This window comes from Bombina bombina, chromosome 6, assembly GCF_027579735.1.
Source record: "Bombina bombina isolate aBomBom1 chromosome 6, aBomBom1.pri, whole genome shotgun sequence".
In the NCBI taxonomy this organism is placed as follows: Eukaryota; Metazoa; Chordata; class Amphibia; order Anura; family Bombinatoridae; genus Bombina; species Bombina bombina.
The window spans coordinates 149,104,760-149,126,533 of NC_069504.1; the positions used below are offsets into that span (position 1 = coordinate 149,104,760).

The 21,774-nt window shown below is 42.3% G+C and overlaps 1 protein-coding gene across 1 annotated transcript in view; it reads left to right on the forward strand.

The window, feature by feature from the left end:
- Nucleotides 1-21,774, forward strand: part of MOV10L1 (Mov10 like RISC complex RNA helicase 1) — a 1,168,229-nt gene that overhangs the window by 369,139 nt on the left and 777,316 nt on the right. Inside the window, exons 11-12 of the mRNA XM_053719185.1 lie at nt 11,980-12,071; nt 12,274-12,332. Coding sequence (XP_053575160.1) covers nt 11,980-12,071; nt 12,274-12,332 — 151 coding nt within the window. The remainder of the gene's footprint in view (nt 1-11,979; nt 12,072-12,273; nt 12,333-21,774) is intronic.

Consider the following 21,774-nt stretch of genomic DNA (forward strand, 5'->3'; position numbering starts at 1 on the left):
TTTCTCATCATTTTCTTGGCATTCTTTTAGAATTCCTAGAATTTTACAGTTTCTTCAGGATGGTTTGGATAAAGGTTTGTCTGCAAGTTCCTTGAAATGACAAATCTCTGCTCTTTCTGTTCTTTTTCACAGAAAGATTGCTAATCTTCCTGATATTCATTGTTTAGTACAAGCTTTGGTTCGTATAAAACCTGTTATTAAGTCAATTTCTCCTCCTTGGAGTTTGAATTTGGTTCTGGGGGCTCTTCAAGCTCCTCCGTTTGAACCTATGCATTCGCTGGACATTAAATTACTTTCTTGAAAAGTTTTGTTTCTTTTGGCCATCTCTTCTGCTAGAAGAGTTTGATTTATATGCTCTTTCTTGTGAGTCTCCTTTTCTGATTTTTCATCAGGATAAGGCGGTGTTGCGAACTTCTTTTAATTTTTACCTAAGGTTGTGAATTCTAACAACATTAGTAGAGAAATTGTGGTTCCTTCATTGTGTCCTAATCCTAAGAATTCTAAGGAAAGATCGTTGCATTCTTTGGATGTAGTTAGAGCTTTGAAATATGTTGAAGCTACTAAAATTTCCGAAAGACTTCTAGTCTATTTGTTATCTTTTCCGGGTTCTAGGAAAGGTCAGAAGGCCTCTGCCATTTCTTTGGCGTCTTGGTTAAAGTCTTTGATTCATCATGCTTATGTCGAGTCGGGTAAAACTCCGCCTCAAAGGATTACAGCTCATTCTACTAGGTCAGTTTCTACTTCCTGGGCGTTTAGGAATGAAGCTTCGGTTGATCAGATTTGCAAAGCAGCAACTTGGTCTTCTTTGCATACTTTTACTAAATTCTACCATTTTGATGTGTTTTCTTCTTCTGAAGCAGTTTTTGGTAGAAAAGTACTTCAGGCAGCTGTTTCAGTTTGATTCTTCTGCTTATAATTTCAGTTTTTTTCATTATAAGATTTAAACTTTATTTTGGGTGTGGATTATTTTCAGCAGAATTGGCTGTCTTTATTTTATCCCTCCCTCTCTAGTGACTCTTGCGTGGAAGATCCACATCTTGGGTATTCATTATCCCATACGTCACTAGCTCATGGACTCTTGCTAATTACATGAAAGAAAACATAATTTATGTAAGAACTTACCTGATAAATTCATTTCTTTCATATTAGCAAGAGTCCATGAGGCCCACCCTTTTTTGTGGTGGTTATGATTTTTTTGTATAAAGCACAATTATTCAAATTCCTTATTTTTTATGCTTTCACACTTTTTGTCTTATCACCCCACTTCTTGGCTATGCGTTAAAAAGATTTGTGGGTGTGGTGAGGGGTGTATTTATAGGCATTTTGAGGTTTGGTAGGAATGTATATCCCATACGTCACTAGCTCATGGACTCTTGCTAATATGAAAGAAATTAATTTATCAGGTAAGTTCTTACATAAATTATGTTTTTTGTCATTTATTATTCTGTTTTTGTTATTAAGGGGTTAAGCATCCATTTGCAAGTGGGTGCAATGCTCTGCTGACTTGTTACATACACTGTAAAATTGTGTTAGTGTAACTGCTTTTTTTCAGTTTTATTTCAAATTTTGTCAAAATTTGTTTCTCTTAAAGGCACAGTAACTTTTTTTATATTGCTTGTTAACTTGCTTTAAACTGTTTTCCAAGCTTGCTAGTCTCATTGCTAGTCTGTACAAACATGTCTGAAACAGAGGATACTTGTTCATTATGTTTAAAAGCCATGGTGGAGCCCCATTGGAGAATGTGTACTAAATGTATTGATTTCACCTTAAACAGTAAAGATCAGTCTTTATCTATAAAAGAATTGTCACCAGAGGGGTCTGTCGAGGGGGAAGTTATGCGACTAACTCTCCCCACGTGTCGGACCCTTCGCCTCCCGCTCAAGGGACGCACACTAATATGGCGCCAAGTACATCAGGGATGCCCATAGCGATTACTTTGCAGGACATGGCTGCAATCATGAATAATACCCTGTCAGAGGTATTATCCAGATTGCCTGAATTGAGTGGCAAGCGCGATAGCTCTGGGGTTAGACGAGATACAGAGCGCGTAGATGCTGTAAGAGCCATGTCTGATACTGCGTCACAAAATGCAGAACCTGAGGACGGAGAGCTTCAGTCTGTGGGTGACGTCTCTGAATCGGGGAGACCTGATTCAGAGATTTCTAATTTTAAATTTAAGCTTGAGAACCTCCGTGTATTGCTTGGGGAGGTATTAGCTGCTCTGAATGACTGTGACACAATTGCAGTGACAGAGAAATTGTGTTGGCTGGATAAATACTATGCAGTGCCGGTGAGTACTGATGTTTTTCCAATACCTAAAAGGCTTACAGAAATTATTAGTAAGGAGTGGGATAGGCCCGGTGTGCCCCTTTCCCCACCTCCTATATTTAGAAAATTGTTTCCAATAGATGCCACTACACGGGACTTATGGCAGACTGTCCCTAAGGTGGAGGGAGCAGTTTCTACTTTAACAAAGCGTACCACTATCCCGGTTGAGGACAGTTTTGCTTTTTCAGATCCAATGGATAAAAAATTAGAGGGTTACCTTAAGAAAATGTTTATTCAACAAGGTTTTATTTTACAGCCCCTTGCATGCATTGCGCCTCTCACTGCTGCGGCGGCATTCTGATTTGAGGCCCTGGAAGAGGCCATCCATACAGCTCCATTGACTGAAATTGTTGACAAGCTTAGAACTCTTAAGCTAGCTAACTCATTTGTTTCGGATGCCATTGTTCATTTGACTAAACTAACGGCTAAGAATTCCGGATTCGCCATCCAGGCGCGTAGGGCGCTATGGCTCAAATCCTGGTCAGCTGATGTGACTTCAAAGTCTAAATTACTCAACATTCCTTTCAAGGGGCAGACCTTAGGCAGACCTTATTCGGGCCTGGTTTGAAAGAAATTATTGCTGACATTACTGGAGGTAAGGGTCATACCCTTCCTCAGGACAGGGCCAAATCAAAGGCCAAACAGTCTAATTAGCGTGCCTTTCGAAATTTCAAGGCAGGTGCAGCATCAACTTCCTCTGCTTCAAAACAAGAGGGAACTTTTGCTCAATCCAAGCAGGCTTGGAAACCTAACCAGTCCTGGAACAAGGGCAAGCAGGCCAGAAAGCCTGCTGCTGCCTCTAAGACAGCATGAAGGAGCGACCCCCTATCCGACAACGGATCTAGTAGGGGGCAGACTCTCTCTCTTCGCCCAGGCGTGGGCAAAAGATGTTCAGGATCCCTGGGCGTTGGAGATCATATCTCAGGGATATCTTCTGGACTTCAAAGCTTCTCCTCCACAAGGGAGATTTCACCTTTCAAGATTATCTGCAAACCAGATAAAGAAAGAGGCATTCCTAAGCTGCGTACAAGATCTCCTTGTAATGGGAGTGATCCATCCAGTTCCGCAAACGGAACAAGGACAGGGGTTTTATTCAAATCTGTTTGTGGTTCCCAAAAAAGAGGGAACCTTCAGACCAATTTTGGATTTAAAGATCCTAAACAAATTCCTCAGAGTTCCGTCATTCAAGATGGAAACTATTCGAACCATTTTACCCATGATCCAAGAGGGGCAGTACATGACCACATTGGACTTAAAGGATGCCTACCTTCACATTCCGATTCACAAGAATCATCATCAGTTCCTGAGGTTTGCCTTTCTAGACAGGCATTACCAATTTGTAGCTCTTCCATTCGGGTTGGCTACAGCCCCAAGAATTTTTACAAAGGTTCTGGGCTCACTTCTGGCGGTCCTAAGACCGCGAGGCATAGCGGTGGCTCCTTACCTGGACGATATCCTGATACAGGCGTCAAGCTTTCAAATTGCCAAATCTCATACAGAGATAGTTCTGGCATTCCTGAGGTCGCATGGGTGGAAAGTGAACGAAGAAAAGAGTTCTCTATCTCCTCTCACGAGGGTTTCCTTCCTAGGGACTCTTAATAGATTCTGTAGAAATTAAAATTTACCTGACGGAGTCCAGGTTATCAAAACTTCTAAATGCTTGCCGTGTTCTTCACTCCATTCCGCGCCCCATGGTGGCTCAGTGCATGGAAGTAATCGGCTTAATGGTAGCAGCAATGTACATAGTGCCATTCGCGCGCCTGCATCTCAGACCACTGCAATTATGCATGCTCAGTCAGTGGAATGGGGATTACACAGATTTGTCCCCTCTACTAAATCTGGATCAGGAAACCAGAGATTCTCTTCTCTGGTGGTTATCTCGGGCCCATCTGTCCAAGGGTATGAGCTTTCGCAGACCAGATTGGACAATTGTAACAACAGATGCCAGCCTTCTAGTGCAGTCTGGAACTCCCCGAAGGCTCAGGGTTCATGGACTCAGGAGGAGAAACTCCTCACAATAAATATTCTGGAGTTAAGAGCAATATTCAATGCTCTTCTGGCTTGGCCTCAGCTAGCAACACTGAGGTTCATCAGATTTCAGTTGGACAACATCACGACTGTGGCTTACATCAACCATCAAGGGGGAACCAGGAGTTCCCTAGCGATGCCAGAAGTCTCCAAGATAATTCGCTGGGCAGAGACTCGCTCTTGCCACCTGTCAGCGATCCATATCCCAGGTGTAGAGAACTGGGAGGCGGATTTTCTAAGTCGTCAGACTTTTCATCCGGGGGAATGGGAACTCCATCCGGAGGTGTTTGCTCAATTGGTTCTCCGTTGGGGTAAACCAGAATTGGATCTCATGGCGTCTCGCCAGAACGCCAAGCTTCCTTGTTACGGATCCAGGTCCAGGGACCCAGAAGCGGCACTGATAGATGCTCTAGCAGCGCCTTGGTTCTTCAACCTGGCTTATATGTTTCCACCGTTTCCTCTGCTCCCTCGTCTGATTGCCAAAATCAAACAGGAAAGAGCATCGGTGATATTGATAGCGCCTGCGTGGCCACGCAGGACCTGGTATGCAGACCTAGTGGACATGTCATCCTTTCCACCGTGGACTCTGCCTCTGAGATAAGACCTTCTAATACAAGGTCCTTTCAATCATCCGAATCTACTTTCTCTGAGACTGACTGCATGGTGATTGAACGCTTTGATCAAAGCGTGGCTTCTCAGAGTCAGTAATTGATACCTTAATACAGTCACGAAAGCCTGTCACCAGGAAAATTTACCACAAGATATGGCGTAAATATCTTCATTGGTGTGAATCCAAGCATTACTCATGGAGTAGGGTTAGGATTTCTAGGATATTGTCCTTCCTCCAAGAGGGTTTAGACAAAGGATTATCAGCTAGTTCTTTAAAGGGACAGATTTCTGCTCTGTCTATTCTTTTACACAAGCGTCTGGCAGAAGTTCCAGACGTTCAGGCATTTTGTCAGGCTTTAGTTAGAATTAAGCCTGTGTTTAAACCTGTTGCTCCTCCATGGAGCTTAAACTTGGTTCTTAAAGTTCTTCAAGGGGTTTCGTTTGAACCCCTTCATTCTATTGATATCAAACTTCTTTCATGGAAAGTTCTTTTTCTGATGGCTATTTCCTCGGCTCGAAGAGTCTCTGAGTTATCTGCCTTACATTGTGATTCTCCTTATCTGATCTTTCATTCAGATAAAGTTGTTCTGTGTACAAAACCTGGGTTTTTACCTAAGGTGGTGTCTAACAAGAATACCAATCAAGAGATTGTTGTTCCATCATTATGTCCTAATCCTTCTTCAAAGAAGGAACGTCTTTTGCATAATCTAGACGTAGTCCGTGCCTTGAAGTTTTACTTACAGGCTACTAAAGATTTTCGCCCAACATCTAACCTGTTTGTTGTTTACTCTGGACAGAGGAGAGGTCAGAAGGCCTCGGGATCCTCTCTTTCTTTTTGGCTTCGGAGTATAATTTTTTTAGCCTATGAGACTGCTGGACAGCAGCCTCCTGAAAGGATTACAGCTCATTCTACTAGAGCTGTGGCTTCCACCTGGGCCTTTAAAAATGAGGCCTCTGTTGAACAGCTTTGCAAGGCTGCAACTTGGTCTTCCCTTCATACTTTTTCCAAATTTTCCAAATTTGATACTTTTGCTTCTTCGGAGGCTGTTTTTGGGAGAAAGGTTCTACAGGCAGTGGTTCCTTCCATTTAAGTTCCTGCCTTGTCCCTCCCATCATCCGTGTACTTTAGCTTTGGTATTGGTATCCCACAAGTAATGGATGATCCGTGGACTGGATACACTTAACAAGAGAAAACATAATTTATGCTTACCTGATAAATTTATTTATCTTGTAGTGTATCCAGTCCACTGCCCGTGCTGTCCTTTTCAGGCAGGTCTAAATTTTAATTAAACTACAGTCACCACTGCACCCTATGGTTTCTCCTTTTCTCGGCTTGTTTCAGTCGAATGACTGGATATGGCAGTGAGGGGAGGAGCTATATAGCAGCTCTGCTGTGGGTGATCCTCTTGCAACTTCCTGTTTGGGAAGGAGAATATCCCACAAGTAATGGATGATCCGTGGACTGGATACACTACAAGAGAAATAAATTTATCAGGTAAGCATAAATTATGTTTTTTAGTTTCAGACTGGCTCGCCTTAGTGTCTTCCTCAGAAACGTTTTCGGGTTGCTGGGGAACCCTGTCCTTCTTGGATATGGGACTCGGTAGCTCTTTCTTCAAATGACACAACCATGTTCGACATGGGGGGATGGAGTAATCTCCTCTAAGTCTTATCGAGATCCTTCCCAGTTTTTTTTGAAGAACAGGTTTTCTGTTAGGCTGGTCCTGCAGGCTTTCTGTTCCTTTTTTGGGCGTTGACCTTTGGGTTGCCTGTTTTATTTTTCTCCGGTAGGATGATTTTTTGTTTTCCTTATAATTGTTCCTGTGGGACCTTTTTTCTGGTATCAATGCTCTAATGAAGTTGTTGAACACGTTAGTTCCATGTTTAACTGTTTGTTTATTTTCTTCCTCTCTCTGAGAGTAGAATTAATCTGCTTGGCAGTAGTAACCCCGTTGTGGGTTGGCCCTGCTTGGATTCAGTTCTTCTGTCACGCAACTTTTTCAGACACGTGTCGTCTATCAGCCTAGCTGGTTTGGTAGGGGCGGCGATTTCTCACAATACGGTTTGTGTTATTTTGTTTCTAGTTAAGCACTTACCAGGAATCTTGGGTCCGAGTGGTTCTTGAGTGTTTCGGTCTTCTTGTAGCCATCTCTCGGGTGACTGGGTCAGCAAAATTGCTGCGTTTCTCTCAGTCGTTTCCACTTTTTGGGGAGCTGGAATATTACTTCTACGTGGTGCGAAGGATAGAGGCCCTAACGCCTTTTTGTTTGCCCGTCAGGTTGGTTTTTGCCTTTTGGAGGCTTTAGAGGTTTCTTTTGGAGGCTTGAGGTCTCTGGTTTTGCGACATTCTTTGGACTATCTTTGTTTCTCCTTTGGGACGGGTCACCTTCAGGGATCTGGATTCCCTTTAGGAGTTGTTTTGTTCCTTTTGTCCTTTTAAGGACATTTGACATTGTTTGACAGTTTTGCGACTCTGTTTCAGGTTCTTCCTGGTGTTGGAAATGTTCTATTTTCTGTCTAGGTTCTAGATGTCCTAATAACCTTCCTCGTGTGGTTTAGAGATTGCTACTCAAGTGACAACCACATGTTTTTGCCCTCTGGTTTCTCCTGAGGGGTGTAGAGTATGCAGTCGTTCTGTGGGTAGCTTGTCCTCGCTGTCCCCCTGTTTCTGGGGTTCGTGACTAGCTGGAAGGCTAGATCATAATGCTATACTCTGAAGGTGCTCTGCATTGTGGGTAACCTGACGGGTTACAGTTTCGATCCACGGTGAGGCATTTTCAGCCTTCCTTCCTCCAGGTAGTTTTACGAGGCGGCGCTTGATTCCCTGGAAGGGGATTAGCCGTGCTGTTCAAGCACATTCGTGCTCGTGACGCTTGGTTGCCTATTTTCTCTGGCGTCTTTATACGTCCCTGGGAGTCCTTTGGCAGAGCTCTTGCTCTTGTTATCCAGCTTCGTCTGGATGTCCCCTGGGAGGTCTGTCGGTCTCTCGGACCAGGGATTCCTGTTCCTGCTTGATAGTTTAGTTTAAACTTTTGTGAGACCCAGGGGGCTTATCCTGATTCTTCCGGTTGTCGGAGAGTTGTTCTTGGCTTCTTCCTTTGGATCCCGCAGTGGGACCTTACCGGATGTAAGATCCTAGGTCTGACCTGGGAGTTTCAGCATTCCGGGTTACTCGGACTTCGTCCTTGTTCTGGCGATTTCTTTGGGCCAGCTTTTCTAAGAGCCGGGGTTCTTGGGGCTTGTCTGGTGTGGTAGATGCGGTTCCCTGGGGTCAGCCGCCTCTTGTCCCTTGTTGGTGGCAGTTCCTGTCTAACAGGGGGATGGTTGCATTGGTACGGTTTTATTTCTGGCGCCTGATTGGCGCGCTGACTCAGTGGTGTTTTTCACTGAGGGGCTCTTCTGTGATCTCCAGTGGAGCGCCCTGGTTTTCTCCTGGTTTCTTTCTTGACATTCCTGTTCCTTGGGCATGTGTCTCTTGATGCTCTCATTTCTGGGGGCTCTCTATCTCTTTCTCTCCTCTCTTCAGAGGTGTAGTTCCTTTGTGCGAGCTCTCCGGTGTGTGGGAGGTTGAACCGGATGTTTTTCTTCGGTTCGGACAATGGTCGACTTTAGTTGTTCTTTCCTAACTGGGCTATTGGCCCTACGCTGAGACTTTAGTTGGCTGGCTCACGAGTTTTCTTTGGATCTTGTGCCTTTTCAAGTGTCTCTAGATTGATGTAGCTATGTCTACTCTTCCGCCTTTTGTGGGTCGGTCTTGGGTTACTTTGTTCCCCTGCTTCAGATCTGCCGTTGCTTGGTCTGGTCTGACTGGGGGGTACAATCTGAGATCTTTTGTTTGTCTGCAGGTCTTTGGAGGGCCAGTGGACTTTTGGATAGTCTGGCTCCTTAGTTTGCCTGGTGTGTGCCCTCTGTCTGGGAGGGTGGACAATTTGGTATTTGCCTTTGTTGGCATTTTTCCTTGTGGATGTCTCTGATTTTTTACTGAGGACGGTGAGTTTCTGGACTCAGGCATTTTCACTGGATTTCCTACCGTAGCGTCATTTAATTTGGTTCTCGGGATCCTTAGGGGTTCCGGGGTACGGAGTCTCCTCTTGTTTTCAGGAGATTGTTCCTTTTTAAGGATCTTTTATACCTTTTGGGTATACTGTTGGCTCCACGTATCCTGTTCTTTTTGGGGATTTGTACTAGTACAAGGAGTGTGGGACTGCCTACCGGGCGACGGTCCTTTTGGAGGAGTGTTGGTTCAGTGTGGTCTGCTTGAGATCTCTAGTCGGGCTTTCAGACCGTCTGAGTCTGTGTCCTTGGGGGCCTTTTTTCACTCTTATTTTCTTCCCAGCTATGAAGAAGCGGGATTGGGATGGGTTGTGTCTTTCTGGCTTGGTGCCCTCAGAATGGGCCACCTATTGTACACTCCCGTTTTGGCATTCAGTGTCCTCTATAGCTTGGGTATGTATTTTCCAAAAGTAATGAATGCAGCTGTGGACTCTTTCCATTTATGAATAAAAACTGAAATTTTGCTTACCTGATAATTTTCTTTTCTTCAGATGGATAGAGTCCACAGCTCCCCACCCATCTTTTATGTGGGGCGTCTTATTCATTTTTCTGGCACCTTTTCACCCTGATATTTCTTCTACTGTTCCTTGTTCCTCTGCAGAATGACTGGTGGATGAGGGAAGTGGGAGGAGTGTTTAAGCCTTTGGCTGGGATGTCTTTTCCTCCTCCTGGTGGCCAGGTTCTTTTTTCCAAAAGTAATGAATGCAGCTGTGGACTCTTTCATCTGAAGAAAAGAAAATTATCAAGTAAGCATAATTTCAGTTGTTTTTTATATTTAGACCTTGTATTGTAATGTAGGAGTCTCTTTCACATAAAGAACACTGCATAGCAACATAAACATTTCTCAAGATAAAATTTGTTTCAAAATATTTTTAAGGGCCTCGTCGTACTGACGAGACTTCTTAGATCATCTCACCTGTGCGGCGAGGTTTTGAACATCAGGCCCTTATTCGTGGACTAAAGTGGTGTGGAGGAGCATGGAGTTTAATTTAGGAATACATCTGCTAAGTTAAAACAAGTTGGTCGATTCCACTAATCTAGAAAAAAAATTTTTAAGCAGTTATGAATAAAGTTTGGACATTTTAATTCTACATAGTGAGCAAGTCTGTTTTGTTCTATTGCTGGTTTCAAGAGTATCAAAAATTGGTAGTCATTTCTGATTACTGTGAATTTTGGATTATCACATTGTATATACACTGTTCTGACACAATTACTTTAGCATTTTATTTGTAATAATTCCAGATGATTAACACATTTGCTAGTGGTTGAAAATACAAATATTTCCATTTATTAAAAAAATATAAATACATCTGTGCAATTGTTTTGAAATCCTAAGAGGATTTTTCACCACCTTAAAAGTATTTCACCAAATATAACATATAAATCTAATAAAAACATATATTATTGTGGTGTATCTTTTATTCCTGTAAGTCAGCTATATTTGCTTTAATTATAAACACTGGTACAAATGTATAAACACTGTATGCAAAAATGCATAGGATCCTATATCTGTCCCACATAGCGAAACATTGCCTTATACTAGGATCTTGATAAACTAATACTATTTATGTGCTTCATATGCCACTTTCCAAGTGAATCAATCAGCGTATATAGTCCAATAGTTGATTATTTAGTCAGTCTAGCAATAATATCATAAAATGGCAACTCCTGATATCAGTCACTAATGGATTATGAATATGTCAGGTTCCCAAGATATGCAATGATGCTTCCAGGTCAGCTCAACCCTTATTGCAAAGGATATCAGCTTGATGTGCTTAAGTATATTCAACTTACGCTTTAAATCCTTTGCTAACGAGATAACCGCTTGCGGACCTCATGCAGCGCATCTATCTTACAAACCAAGGGAATAACCCAATAGGGGCGCTACTAAGAATAATATACAGTATATATATATATACAGTATATATGTGGGTATATATGTGGGCCCACGTGACCATATAGAAATGTTTCAATACATCAATCAACAGATTACTAATATGATATAAAAACAATATTGATGTGTGTGTACACACTACTAGATACCGGAGTCCTAGATCATAGATGAAGGACAAATACACAAAGTCCAAGGTGATCCAATATGATTCAGGTATCTGTCTTCTATGGAACTGAAGGCAGCACTCTATCTTCACCCTCCAAAGGTTAAAGAATCTAGAATCAAACACAAGGAAAGAGGCGCCGTATGTGTGAATCTGAAACAGCCAACATCAGATATAGAACAAGTGCAGGGTACTCACAATATGGAAAGGCACTCCAATGTGCCTATAGGAGCAGGCTGGTATTCACAGCAAACCAGCTAGCTGATCCGGCAATCCAGGATATCTTAAGGTAGGAGACTCTATGTCTTAGCGGACTGTGTATACTGGGTCCAGCGATATGGAAACTGGAGCTAGGTGCAAACAAAGGCACACCACTGTGTGAATCTGTGAGGGTACAATGGTAAATTTGCAATCTGTGCAGGGTACTCGCATTCTGTGGCGGCACTTAATTGTGCCAATAGAGACAGGCTGGCTTTCTCAGCAAACCAGCTGGCTGTGTGGGATGTAAAGCAGGAAACTCCGCAGCATTGCAAATTTACCATTGTACCCTCAGAGATTCACACAGTGGTGTGCCTTTGTTTGCACCTAGCTCCAGTTTCCATATCCGGCGCCTCTTTCCTTGTGTTTGATTCTAGCATCTATCTTACTGCCTGGAAATAATGTTGATTACACTGGTACTGGCTTGGCATTGAAGCACTACTTCAATAAACAATATTTTATGAAATTGCTCCCTTGTAGTAGAATGTAAAGGAAAGGTTGCATTCTTAATTAGAGTATAATAGAAAACTCACTAAAGCCACAATGAACACACAAAAAATAGCATAAGGTCACAATGACAACTTTCTTCTTTTACTGATGACCGATTAACAATTACATTTGTTATACCAAAACTTTGCTTTCTTAGATACACGAGGAAGAACTTACCCTCCGTGTCAACTCAGAATTTGAGGAATCTTACGGCTTTGAACCCATGGATGTGGAGTTTGTATTTAGTAGGTAATTTCATCTTTTTTTTTTTTTTATTATTTGAAATAAGAGCATACTGAAGCCATCTCAGAACAAATAACACCAGGGGATGCATAGTATAATTTTCTCCTCTGTATTTTTTCCTCATATCCCATAGGTTCAGATAGCACCAGGCTACAAATTAAAAATTTGACCTTTCTATCCCTTTTTAAGTATTTCTCATTTTGTACAGGGTTTCAAGCAGAAGATGTCAGTTTGCTATCGAACAAGCAGAATATCTTGGACAAAAAGGTAAGTTTACATAGGAATTAAATATCCTGAATTGGCATTATGTTTTAAATGGATCTTCTTAATGTCAAGTATTTTTTTGACTACTTCTGACACCCTCTAGGCCATCATAAAATATTCTATTGCATTATGGTATAATTTTAATTTTGAACTTGAGTCAAGTTCTTGAATGTGGAACTTCTGAGTCCATGTTACACTTTATATAAAGTGGCATATTTTTTTTTATCAGCTAAAAAATGTAAACTTTAAAATTTTCTATTTTAAAAGAATTAAAGAAATTGATGCTGTAGGATTAATGCTGTACTTTTTTAGAACACTGATTAACATCTTCCTAATACATAGGGGCTGCAGGTCAATATTTTTGAAGTCTTAAGGGCTACATAAACTTACTAAAAATGTAAAGTGTCACAAAGGAAACAGATAAGGTTGCAGGGTAGCCTTTATTTGCTGTTCTCCCCATCAAGAGGAGTGTTTAGAATGTTTGGCCATCCTAAAGTACACCTTTGTAGTTTGGATTTTTTTCAGGGGCCACAAAAACTATGGCACACAATCTTAGTTCTGCTTTTTCCCAGGGGCCGCAAAAACTAGTGTACAGGCTAAATGAGGTCCTTGGATCTCCAATTGACCACCCTTGTTTTAGAAGAAGGTGAAATCTGAAATTTCTTTTACAAGATATGACAAGTTCACGGATTGCATCCTTACTTGTGGGATTATGCCTCCTGGTAGGCAGGAGGAGGCAAAGAGCACCACAGCAGAGCTGTATATATAGCTCCTCCCTTCCCTCCCACCCCAGTCATTCTCTTTGCCTGTGTTAGTGATAGGAAGAGGTAAAGTGAGGTGTTAGTTATAGATTCTTCAATCAAGTGTTTATTATTTTTCAATGGTGCCAGTGAGTACTATTTTTCTCAGGGTGGAGCATCAGATGTTTCAGCAATGGGAACTGAGGAGTTTTTTGTTCTATATAATCACTCACTCCCCATGCTAGTGCAGCCCTGCTGATGGTCTTATACGATGTCACATAAGGCCCTATTTGTCCCCACAGATCTACAGGAGGTGATGTAAAGAGTCCTCTTATCATGGGGGATAGGTTCAGATCAGCATTCCGGTATGTACAGTCTTTTTGTTTTCTGGGGAATGCATGACTCAGAACAGACTGGACGTTAGCTGCTGCAGCTTAAGTGGGGTAACTAACTTGTAACCTATGTGTTAATTCCCTACTTGTTTTTCCCATATAACAGAAGCTGTGTAAAAACAGTGGGTTGGTGTTATCTGTGTAAAGTATGTGACCCGTTTTGCACTAACAGGGTTTGAGAACGATGACAATAACAGTGGTGTTTCCATATGCAGGCTGACGCTGGAGATGTAAAAGAGGGTTGTTAATCCTTTATTTATATGTGGCATGGTTTAGTTGGGGATCACATTGGCTTATACGAGTAAACTGTGGAGATCGGGTTTATCCGACATTGATTTTTTTCTTACGGCGCCTTTTTTTGTATTTTTGTATGTCTAACGCCCACGAAGGGCGGGGCTACGTTCGCACGCTTGATGCGCACTTGTTATTCTGATCTTGTACACGGAGAGCTCTGGTTGCTTCCTAGGTCCGCTTGGTTTAGCTTAAAAGAGCTAGATCAGCAAGCGGACTTAGGTAGTGGTTGCTTGAGGCATCTGGTTGGTGTGAAGTGAGCGTCACAGCGGCTTTTTATCATGGCTGAATTATTGGAACACACTTGTTATATGCGCTTAGATGCCAATGTGGAACCCCCTCTTACATTTTGTCCCTCCTGTACTGCGTGGGCTTTACAATTTAAAGAACAAATTTTCTTTAATGCAAATAAGGATGCTTCTCAGCTTGATGAGACTCAGGGTATGCCGTAACTTTCTCCCCAAGAGTCACAGCCTTTAACACCTACTCAGGCGCCATCAACTGCGTCCACCTCATTTACTCTGCAGGATATTGCGGCAGTTATGTCATCTACTCTTACAGAAGTTTTGTCTAAGTTGCCAGTGTTGCAAGGCAAACGTAGTAGAAGAGCGGACCATGTGGTCCAGGTAACTTCTGACTCCTTGTTGGCGATCTCCGATGTACACTCCCAGGGCTCTGAAGTGGGAGGCAGGGAGACTCTGTCTGAAGGGGAATTCTGATTCAGGTAGTGCATTACCCCAGACAGATTCAGATGTAATGTCCTTCAGGTTTAAGCTTGAACACCTCAGTCTGTTGTTGCGGGAAGTTTTGCTGACTCTGGATGATTGTGACTATTGTGGTGCCACCAGAGAAATTGTGTAAGATGGACAAATACTTAGAAGTTCTTTCTTATTCTGATGTTTTTCCGGTTCCTAAGGGAATTTTGGATATTATTGCACGGTAATGGGAAAGACCGGGTATTCCGTTTTCACCTTCCCCTACCTTCAAGAAAATGTACCCTATAGCTGACACCGTTCGGGATTCTTGGCAGACGGTCCCTTAGGTGGAAGGAGCTACATCTACCCTGGCTAAGCGTACAACTATTCCTATTGAGGACAGTTGTGCTTTCAAAGACCCTATGGACAAGAAATTGGAGGGTCTTCTAAAAAAGCTTTTTATTCATCAAGGGTTTCTATTACAACCGACGGCCTGCATTGTCCGGTTACAACTGCGGCCGCATTCTGGTTTGATGCCTTTGAAGAATCTCTTAAGACTGAGACTTCTTTAGAGGAAATATTGGATATAATTAAGGCCCTTAAGCTGGCATATTCTTTTGTTACAGATGCCGCTTTCCAGATTGCCAAATTGGCGGCTAAAAATGTAGGATTTTCCATTTTAGCATGCAGAGCCTTATGGTTAAAATCTTGGTCTGCGGATGTGTCCTCTAAATCCAATCTTTTGGCTATTCCTTTCAAAGGTAAAACCCTACTCGGGCCTGACTTGAAAGAGATAATTTCTGACATTACGGGAGGCAAGGGTCATCTCCTACCTCAGGATAAGAATTCTAAGCAGAGGGGTAGACAGAGTAATTTTCGTTCCTTTCGAAATTTCAAGGGAGTCCCCTCTGCCTCTTCCGCTAAACAGGATGGGAATTTTGCACAAGCTAAATGTCCGTCTGGAGACCTAACCAGGCTTGGAACAAGGGTAAACAACCCAAGAAGCCCCGCTGCTGCTCCCAAGACAGCATGAAGGGCGGCCCCCAATCCGGGACCAGATCCTAGTAGGGGGCAGACTTTCTCTCTTTGTCCAGGCTTGGATAAGAGACATTTACGATCCTTGGACACTGGAAATTCGTGTCTCAAGGGTATCAGCTGGAGTTCAAAAATTCCTTCCCAAGGGGAAGGTTCCTTCTTTCACGATTGTCTGTAGACCAGATAAAAAGATAAAGAGAGGCGTTCTTACGTTGTGTAAAAGACCTCTCCACTATGGGAGTAATTTGTCCCGTTCCAATTCTGGAACAGAGGCAGGGGTTTTACTGAAATCTTTTCGTGGTTCCCAAAAAAGAGGGAACGTTCCGACTCATTTAGATCTCAAGAGTCTAAACAAGTTTCTCAGAGTCCCATCCTTCAAGATGGAGACTATTCGGACAATTCTTCCATTGATCCAGGAGGGTCAATATATGACTACCATGGATCTAAAGGATGCATACCTTCACATTCCTATCCACAAAGATCATCACCAATTCGTAAGATTTGACTTTCTGGACAAACATTTTCAGTTTGTGGCTCTGCCCTTCGGGTTGGCCACGGCACCCAGGATCTTCACAATGGTTTTAGGGTCTCTGCTGGCGGTTGTCAGACTGCGGGGCATTGCAGTGGCACCGTATCTGGAGAATATTCTGATCCAGGCGTCTTATCAACTGACAAGGTTTCATACCGACATGGTTCTGTCCTTTCTAAGGACTCACGGGTGGAAGGTGAATCTAGAAAAGAGTTCACTAACTCCACAGACAAGGGTTCCTTTCCTGGGAACTCTAGTAGATTCTGTATCCATGAAAATCTTCTTGACGAAGGTCAGAAAGTTAAAGATTCTGAATACATGCCGAGCCTTTCAGTCCAATCCTCGGCCATCAGTGGCTCAGTGCATGGAGGTAATTGGATTGATGGTGGCTGCAATGGACATCATTCCGTTTGCTAGTTTTCATCTCAGACCTCTACAACTGAGCATGCTCAGACAGTAGAATGGAGATTATGCAAATTTGTCTCCTCAGATAGAGCTAGATCAGGAGACAAGAGACTCTCTCTTCTTTGGTGGTTGTCGCAGGATCATCTGTCCCAAGGGACGTGCTTCCACAGACCCTCATGGGTGATAGTGACAGCGGATGCCAGTCAGCTAGGTTGGGGTGCAGTCTGGAATTCCCTGAAGACTCAGGGTGTGTGGACTCGGTCGGAGTCTCTACTTCCAATCAATATTCTAGAGTTAAGAGCGATATTCAATGCTTGGCCTTAGTTGGCTTAGGCCAAATTCATCCGGTTCCAGTCGGACAACATCACGTCTGTGGCTTACATCAATCATCAATGAGGAACAAGGAGTCCCTTAGCGATAAAAGAAGTATCCAAGATAATTCGGTGGGCGCAGGCTCACTCTTGTTATCTGTCAGCGATATACATCCCATGAGTGGATAACTGGGAAGCGGACTTTTTGAGCAGACAGACGTTTCATCCGGGGGAATGGGAACTCCATCCGGAGGTCTTTGCTGCTCTGATTCTCAGGTGGGGCAGACCGGAATTGGATCTGATGGCGTCTCGTCAGAATGCCAAGCTCCCAAGATACGGATCCAGATCAAGGGATCCTCAGGCCGAACTGATAGACGCCTTGGCAGTGCCTTGGTCGTTCAGCCTAGCTTATGTGTTTTCACCGTTTGCTCTCCTTCCCGGGTAATTGCTCGGATCAAACAGGAGAGGGCTTCAGTAATTCTAATCGCTCCTGCGTGGCCGCGCAGGACTTGGTATGCGGATCTGGTGGACATGTCCTCTCTGCCACCGTGGAAGCTTCCATTGAGGCAGGACCTTCTCATTCAGGGACCCAAATGAGTTAAATTTGGATTTTGATTTATGAGTATTTATGGATTAACGACAATATATCTGATAGTTTTCTGAATAACAATTACTTAGGTTTATATTTATACTTATATTTATATCTATAATCCCTGTTTCTGTATATTTTCACACACATGATGAATTTGGGTATAGGAGTGTTGAAATAAAAAAAATGTTTTTTAATGAATAATAATTTTTAATAAATTTTATTTGAAAATTAGTAATGAAGCTTCTATAGAGTTTATTAATTTAGGCCTAGATTTAGAGTTCGGCGGTAGCCGTCAAAACCAGCGTTAGAGGCTCCTAACGCTGGTTTTGGCCGCCCGCTGGTATTTGGAGTCAGTGATTAAAGGGTCTAACGCTCACTTTACAGCCGCGACTTTTCCATACCGCAGATCCCCCTACGCCATTTGCGTAGCCTATCTTTTCAATGGGATCTTTCTAACGCTGGTATTTAGAGTCGTTTCTGCAGTGAGCGTTAGAGCTCTAACGACAAGATTCCAGCCGCCTGAAAAAAGCAGGAGTTAAGAGCTTTCTGGCTAACGCCGGTTTATAAAGCTCTTAACTACTGTACCCTAAAGTACACTAACACCCATAAACTACCTATGTACCCCTAAACCGAGGTCCCCCCACATCGCCGCCACTCGATTAAAATTTTTAACCCCTAATCTGCCGACCGCCACCTACGTTATACTTATGTACCCCTAATCTGCTGCCCCTAACCCCGCCGACCCCTATATTATATTTATTAACCCCTAACTTGCCCCCCACAACGTCGCCGCAAGCTACTTAAAATAATTAACCCCTAATCTTCCGACCGCAAATCGCCGCCACCTACGTTATCCCTATGTACCCCTAATCTGCTGCCCCTAACATCGCCGACCCCTATGTTATATTTATTAACCCCTAATCTGCCCCCCACAACGTCGCCGACACCTACCTACACTTATTAACCCCTAATCTGCCGAGCGGACCTGAGCGCTACTATAATAAAGTTATTAACCCCTAATCCGCCTCACTAACCCTATCATAAATAGTATTAACCCCTAATCTGCCCTCCCTAACATCGCCGACACCTACCTTCAATTATTAACCCCTAATCTGCCGACCGGAGCTCACCGCTATTCTAATAAATGTATTAACCCCTAAAGCTAAGTCTAACACTAACACCCCCCTAAGTTAAATATAATTTTTATCTAACGAAATAAATTAACTCTTATTAAATAAATGATTCCTATTTAAAGCTAAATACTTACCTGTAAAATAAACCCTAATATAGCTACAATATAAATTACATTTATATTATAGCTATTTTAGGATTAATATTTATTTTACAGGTAACTTTGTATTTATTTTAACCAGGTACAATAGCTATTAAATAGTTAAGAACTATTTAATAGTTACCTAGTTAAAATAATTACAAATTTACCTGTAAAATAAATCCTAACCTAAGATATAATTAAACCTAACACTACCCTATCAATAAAATAATTAAATAAACTACCTACAATTACCTACAATTAACCTAACACTACACTATCAATAAATTAATTAAACACAATTGCTACAAATAAATACAATTAAATAAACTATCTAAAGTACAAAAAATAAAAAAGAACTAAGTTACAGAAAATAAAAAAATATTTACAAACATAAGAAAAATATTACAACAATTTTAAACTAATTACACCTACTCTAAGCCCCCTAATAAAATAACAAAGACCCCCAAAATAAAAAATTCCCTACCCTATTCTAAAATACAAAAATTACAAGCTCTTTTACCTTACCAGCCCTGAACAGGGCCCTTTGCGGGGCATGCCCCAAGAATTTCAGCTCTTTTGCCTGTAAAAAAAAACATACAATACCCCCCCCCCAACATTACAACCCACCACCCACATACCCCTAATCTAACCCAAACCCCCTTAAATAAACCTAACACTAATCCCCTGAAGATATTCCTACCTTGTCTTCACCATCCAGGTATCACCGATCCGTCCTGGCTCCAAGATCTTCATCCAACCCAAGCGGGGGTTGGCGATCCATAATCCGGTGCTCCAAAGTCTTCCTCCTATCCGGCAAGAAGAGGACATCCGGACCGGCAAACATCTTCTCCAAGCGGCATCTTCTATGTTCTTCCATCCGATGACGACCGGCTCCATCTTGAAGACCTCCAGCGCGGATCCATCCTCTTCTTCCGACGACTAGACGACGAATGACGGTTCCTTTAAGGGACGTCATCCAAGATGGCGTCCCTCGAATTCCGATTGGCTGATAGGATTCTATCAGCCAATCGGAATTAAGGTAGGAATATTCTGATTGGCTGATGGAATCAGCCAATCAGAATCAAGTTCAATCCGATTGGCTGATCCAATCAGCCAATCAGATTGAGCTCGCATTCTATTGGCTGTTCCGATCAGCCAATAGAATGCGAGCTCAATCTGATTGGCTGATTGGATCAGCCAATCGGATTGAACTTGATTCTGATTGGCTGATTCCATCAGCCAATCAGAATATTCCTACCTTAATTCCGATTGGCTGATAGAATCCTATCAGCCAATCGGAATTCGAGGGACGCCATCTTGGATGACGTCCCTTAAAGGAACCGTCATTCGTCGTCTAGTCGTCGGAAGAAGAGGATGGATCCGCGCTGGAGGTCTTCAAGATGGAGCCGGTCGTCATCGGATGGAAGAACATAGAAGATGCCGCTTGGAGAAGATGTTTGCCGGTCCGGATGTCCTCTTCTTGCCGGATAGGAGGAAGACTTTGGAGCACCGGATTATGGATCGCCAACCCCCGCTTGGGTTGGATGAAGATCTTGGAGCCAGGACGGATCGGTGATACCTGGATGGTGAAGACAAGGTAGGAATATCTTCAGGGGATTAGTGTTAGGTTTATTTAAGGGGGTTTGGGTTAGATTAGGGGTATGTGGGTGGTGGGTTGTAATGTTGGGGGGGGGGTATTGTATGTTTTTTTTTACAGGCAAAAGAGCTGAAATTCTTGGGGCATGCCCCGCAAAGGGCCCTGTTCAGGGCTGGTAAGGTAAAAGAGCTTGTAATTTTTGTATTTTAGAATAGGGTAGGGAATTTTTTATTTTGGGGGTCTTTGTTATTTTATTAGGGGGCTTAGAGTAGGTGTAATTAGTTTAAAATTGTTGTAATATTTTTCTTATGTTTGTAAATATTTTTTTATTTTCTGTAACTTAGTTCTTTTTTATTTTTTGTACTTTAGATAGTTTATTTAATTGTATTTATTTGTAGCAATTGTGTTTAATTAATTTATTGATAGTGTAGTGTTAGGTTAATTGTAGGTAATTGTAGGTAGTTTATTTAATTATTTTATTGATAGGGTAGTGTTAGGTTTAATTATATCTTAGGTTAGGATTTATTTTACAGGTAAATTTGTAATTATTTTAACTAGGTAACTATTAAATAGTTCTTAACTATTTAATAGCTATTGTACCTGGTTAAAATAAATACAAAGTTACCTGTAAAATAAATATTAATCCTAAAATAGCTATAATATAAATGTAATTTATATTGTAGCTATATTAGGGTTTATTTTACAGGTAAGTATTTAGCTTTAAATAGGAATCATTTATTTAATAAGAGTTAATTTATTTCGTTAGATAAAAATTATATTTAACTTAGGGGGGTGTTAGTGTTAGGGTTAGACTTAGCTTTAGGGGTTAATACATTTATTAGAATAGCGGTGAGCTCCGGTCGGCAGATTAGGGGTTAATAATTGAAGGTAGGTGTCGGCGATGTTAGGGAGGGCAGATTAGGGGTTAATACTATTTATGATAGGGTTAGTGAGGCGGATTAGGGGTTAATAACTTTATTATAGTAGCGCTCAGGTCCGCTCGGCAGATTAGGGGTTAATAAGTGTAGGTAGGTGTCGGCGACGTTGTGGGGGGCAGATTAGGGGTTAATAAATATAACATAGGGGTCGGCGATGTTAGGGCAGCAGATTAGGGGTACATAGGGATAACGTAGGTGGCGGCGGTTTACGGAGCGGCAGATTAGGGGTTAAAAGTGTAATGCAGGGGTCAGCGATAGCGGGGGCGGCAGATTAGGGGTTAATAAGTGTAAGGCTAGGGGTGTTTAGACTCGGGGTACATGTTAGAGTGTTAGGTGCAGACGTAGGAAGTGTTTCCCCATAGGAAACAATGGGGCTGCGTTAGGAGCTGAACGCTGCTTTTTTGCAGGTGTTAGGTTTTTTTTCAGCTCAAACAGCCCCATTGTTTCCTATGGGAGAATCGTGCACGAGCACGTTTTTGAGGCCGGCCGCGTCCGTAAGCAACTCTGGTATCGAGAGTTGCATTTGCGGTAAATATGCTCTACGCTCCTTTTTTGGAGCCTAACGCAGCATTTGTTTGAACTCTCGATACCAGAGTTAAATTTATGGTGCGGCCAGAAAAAAACCCGCGGAGCGTTAACAGCCCTTT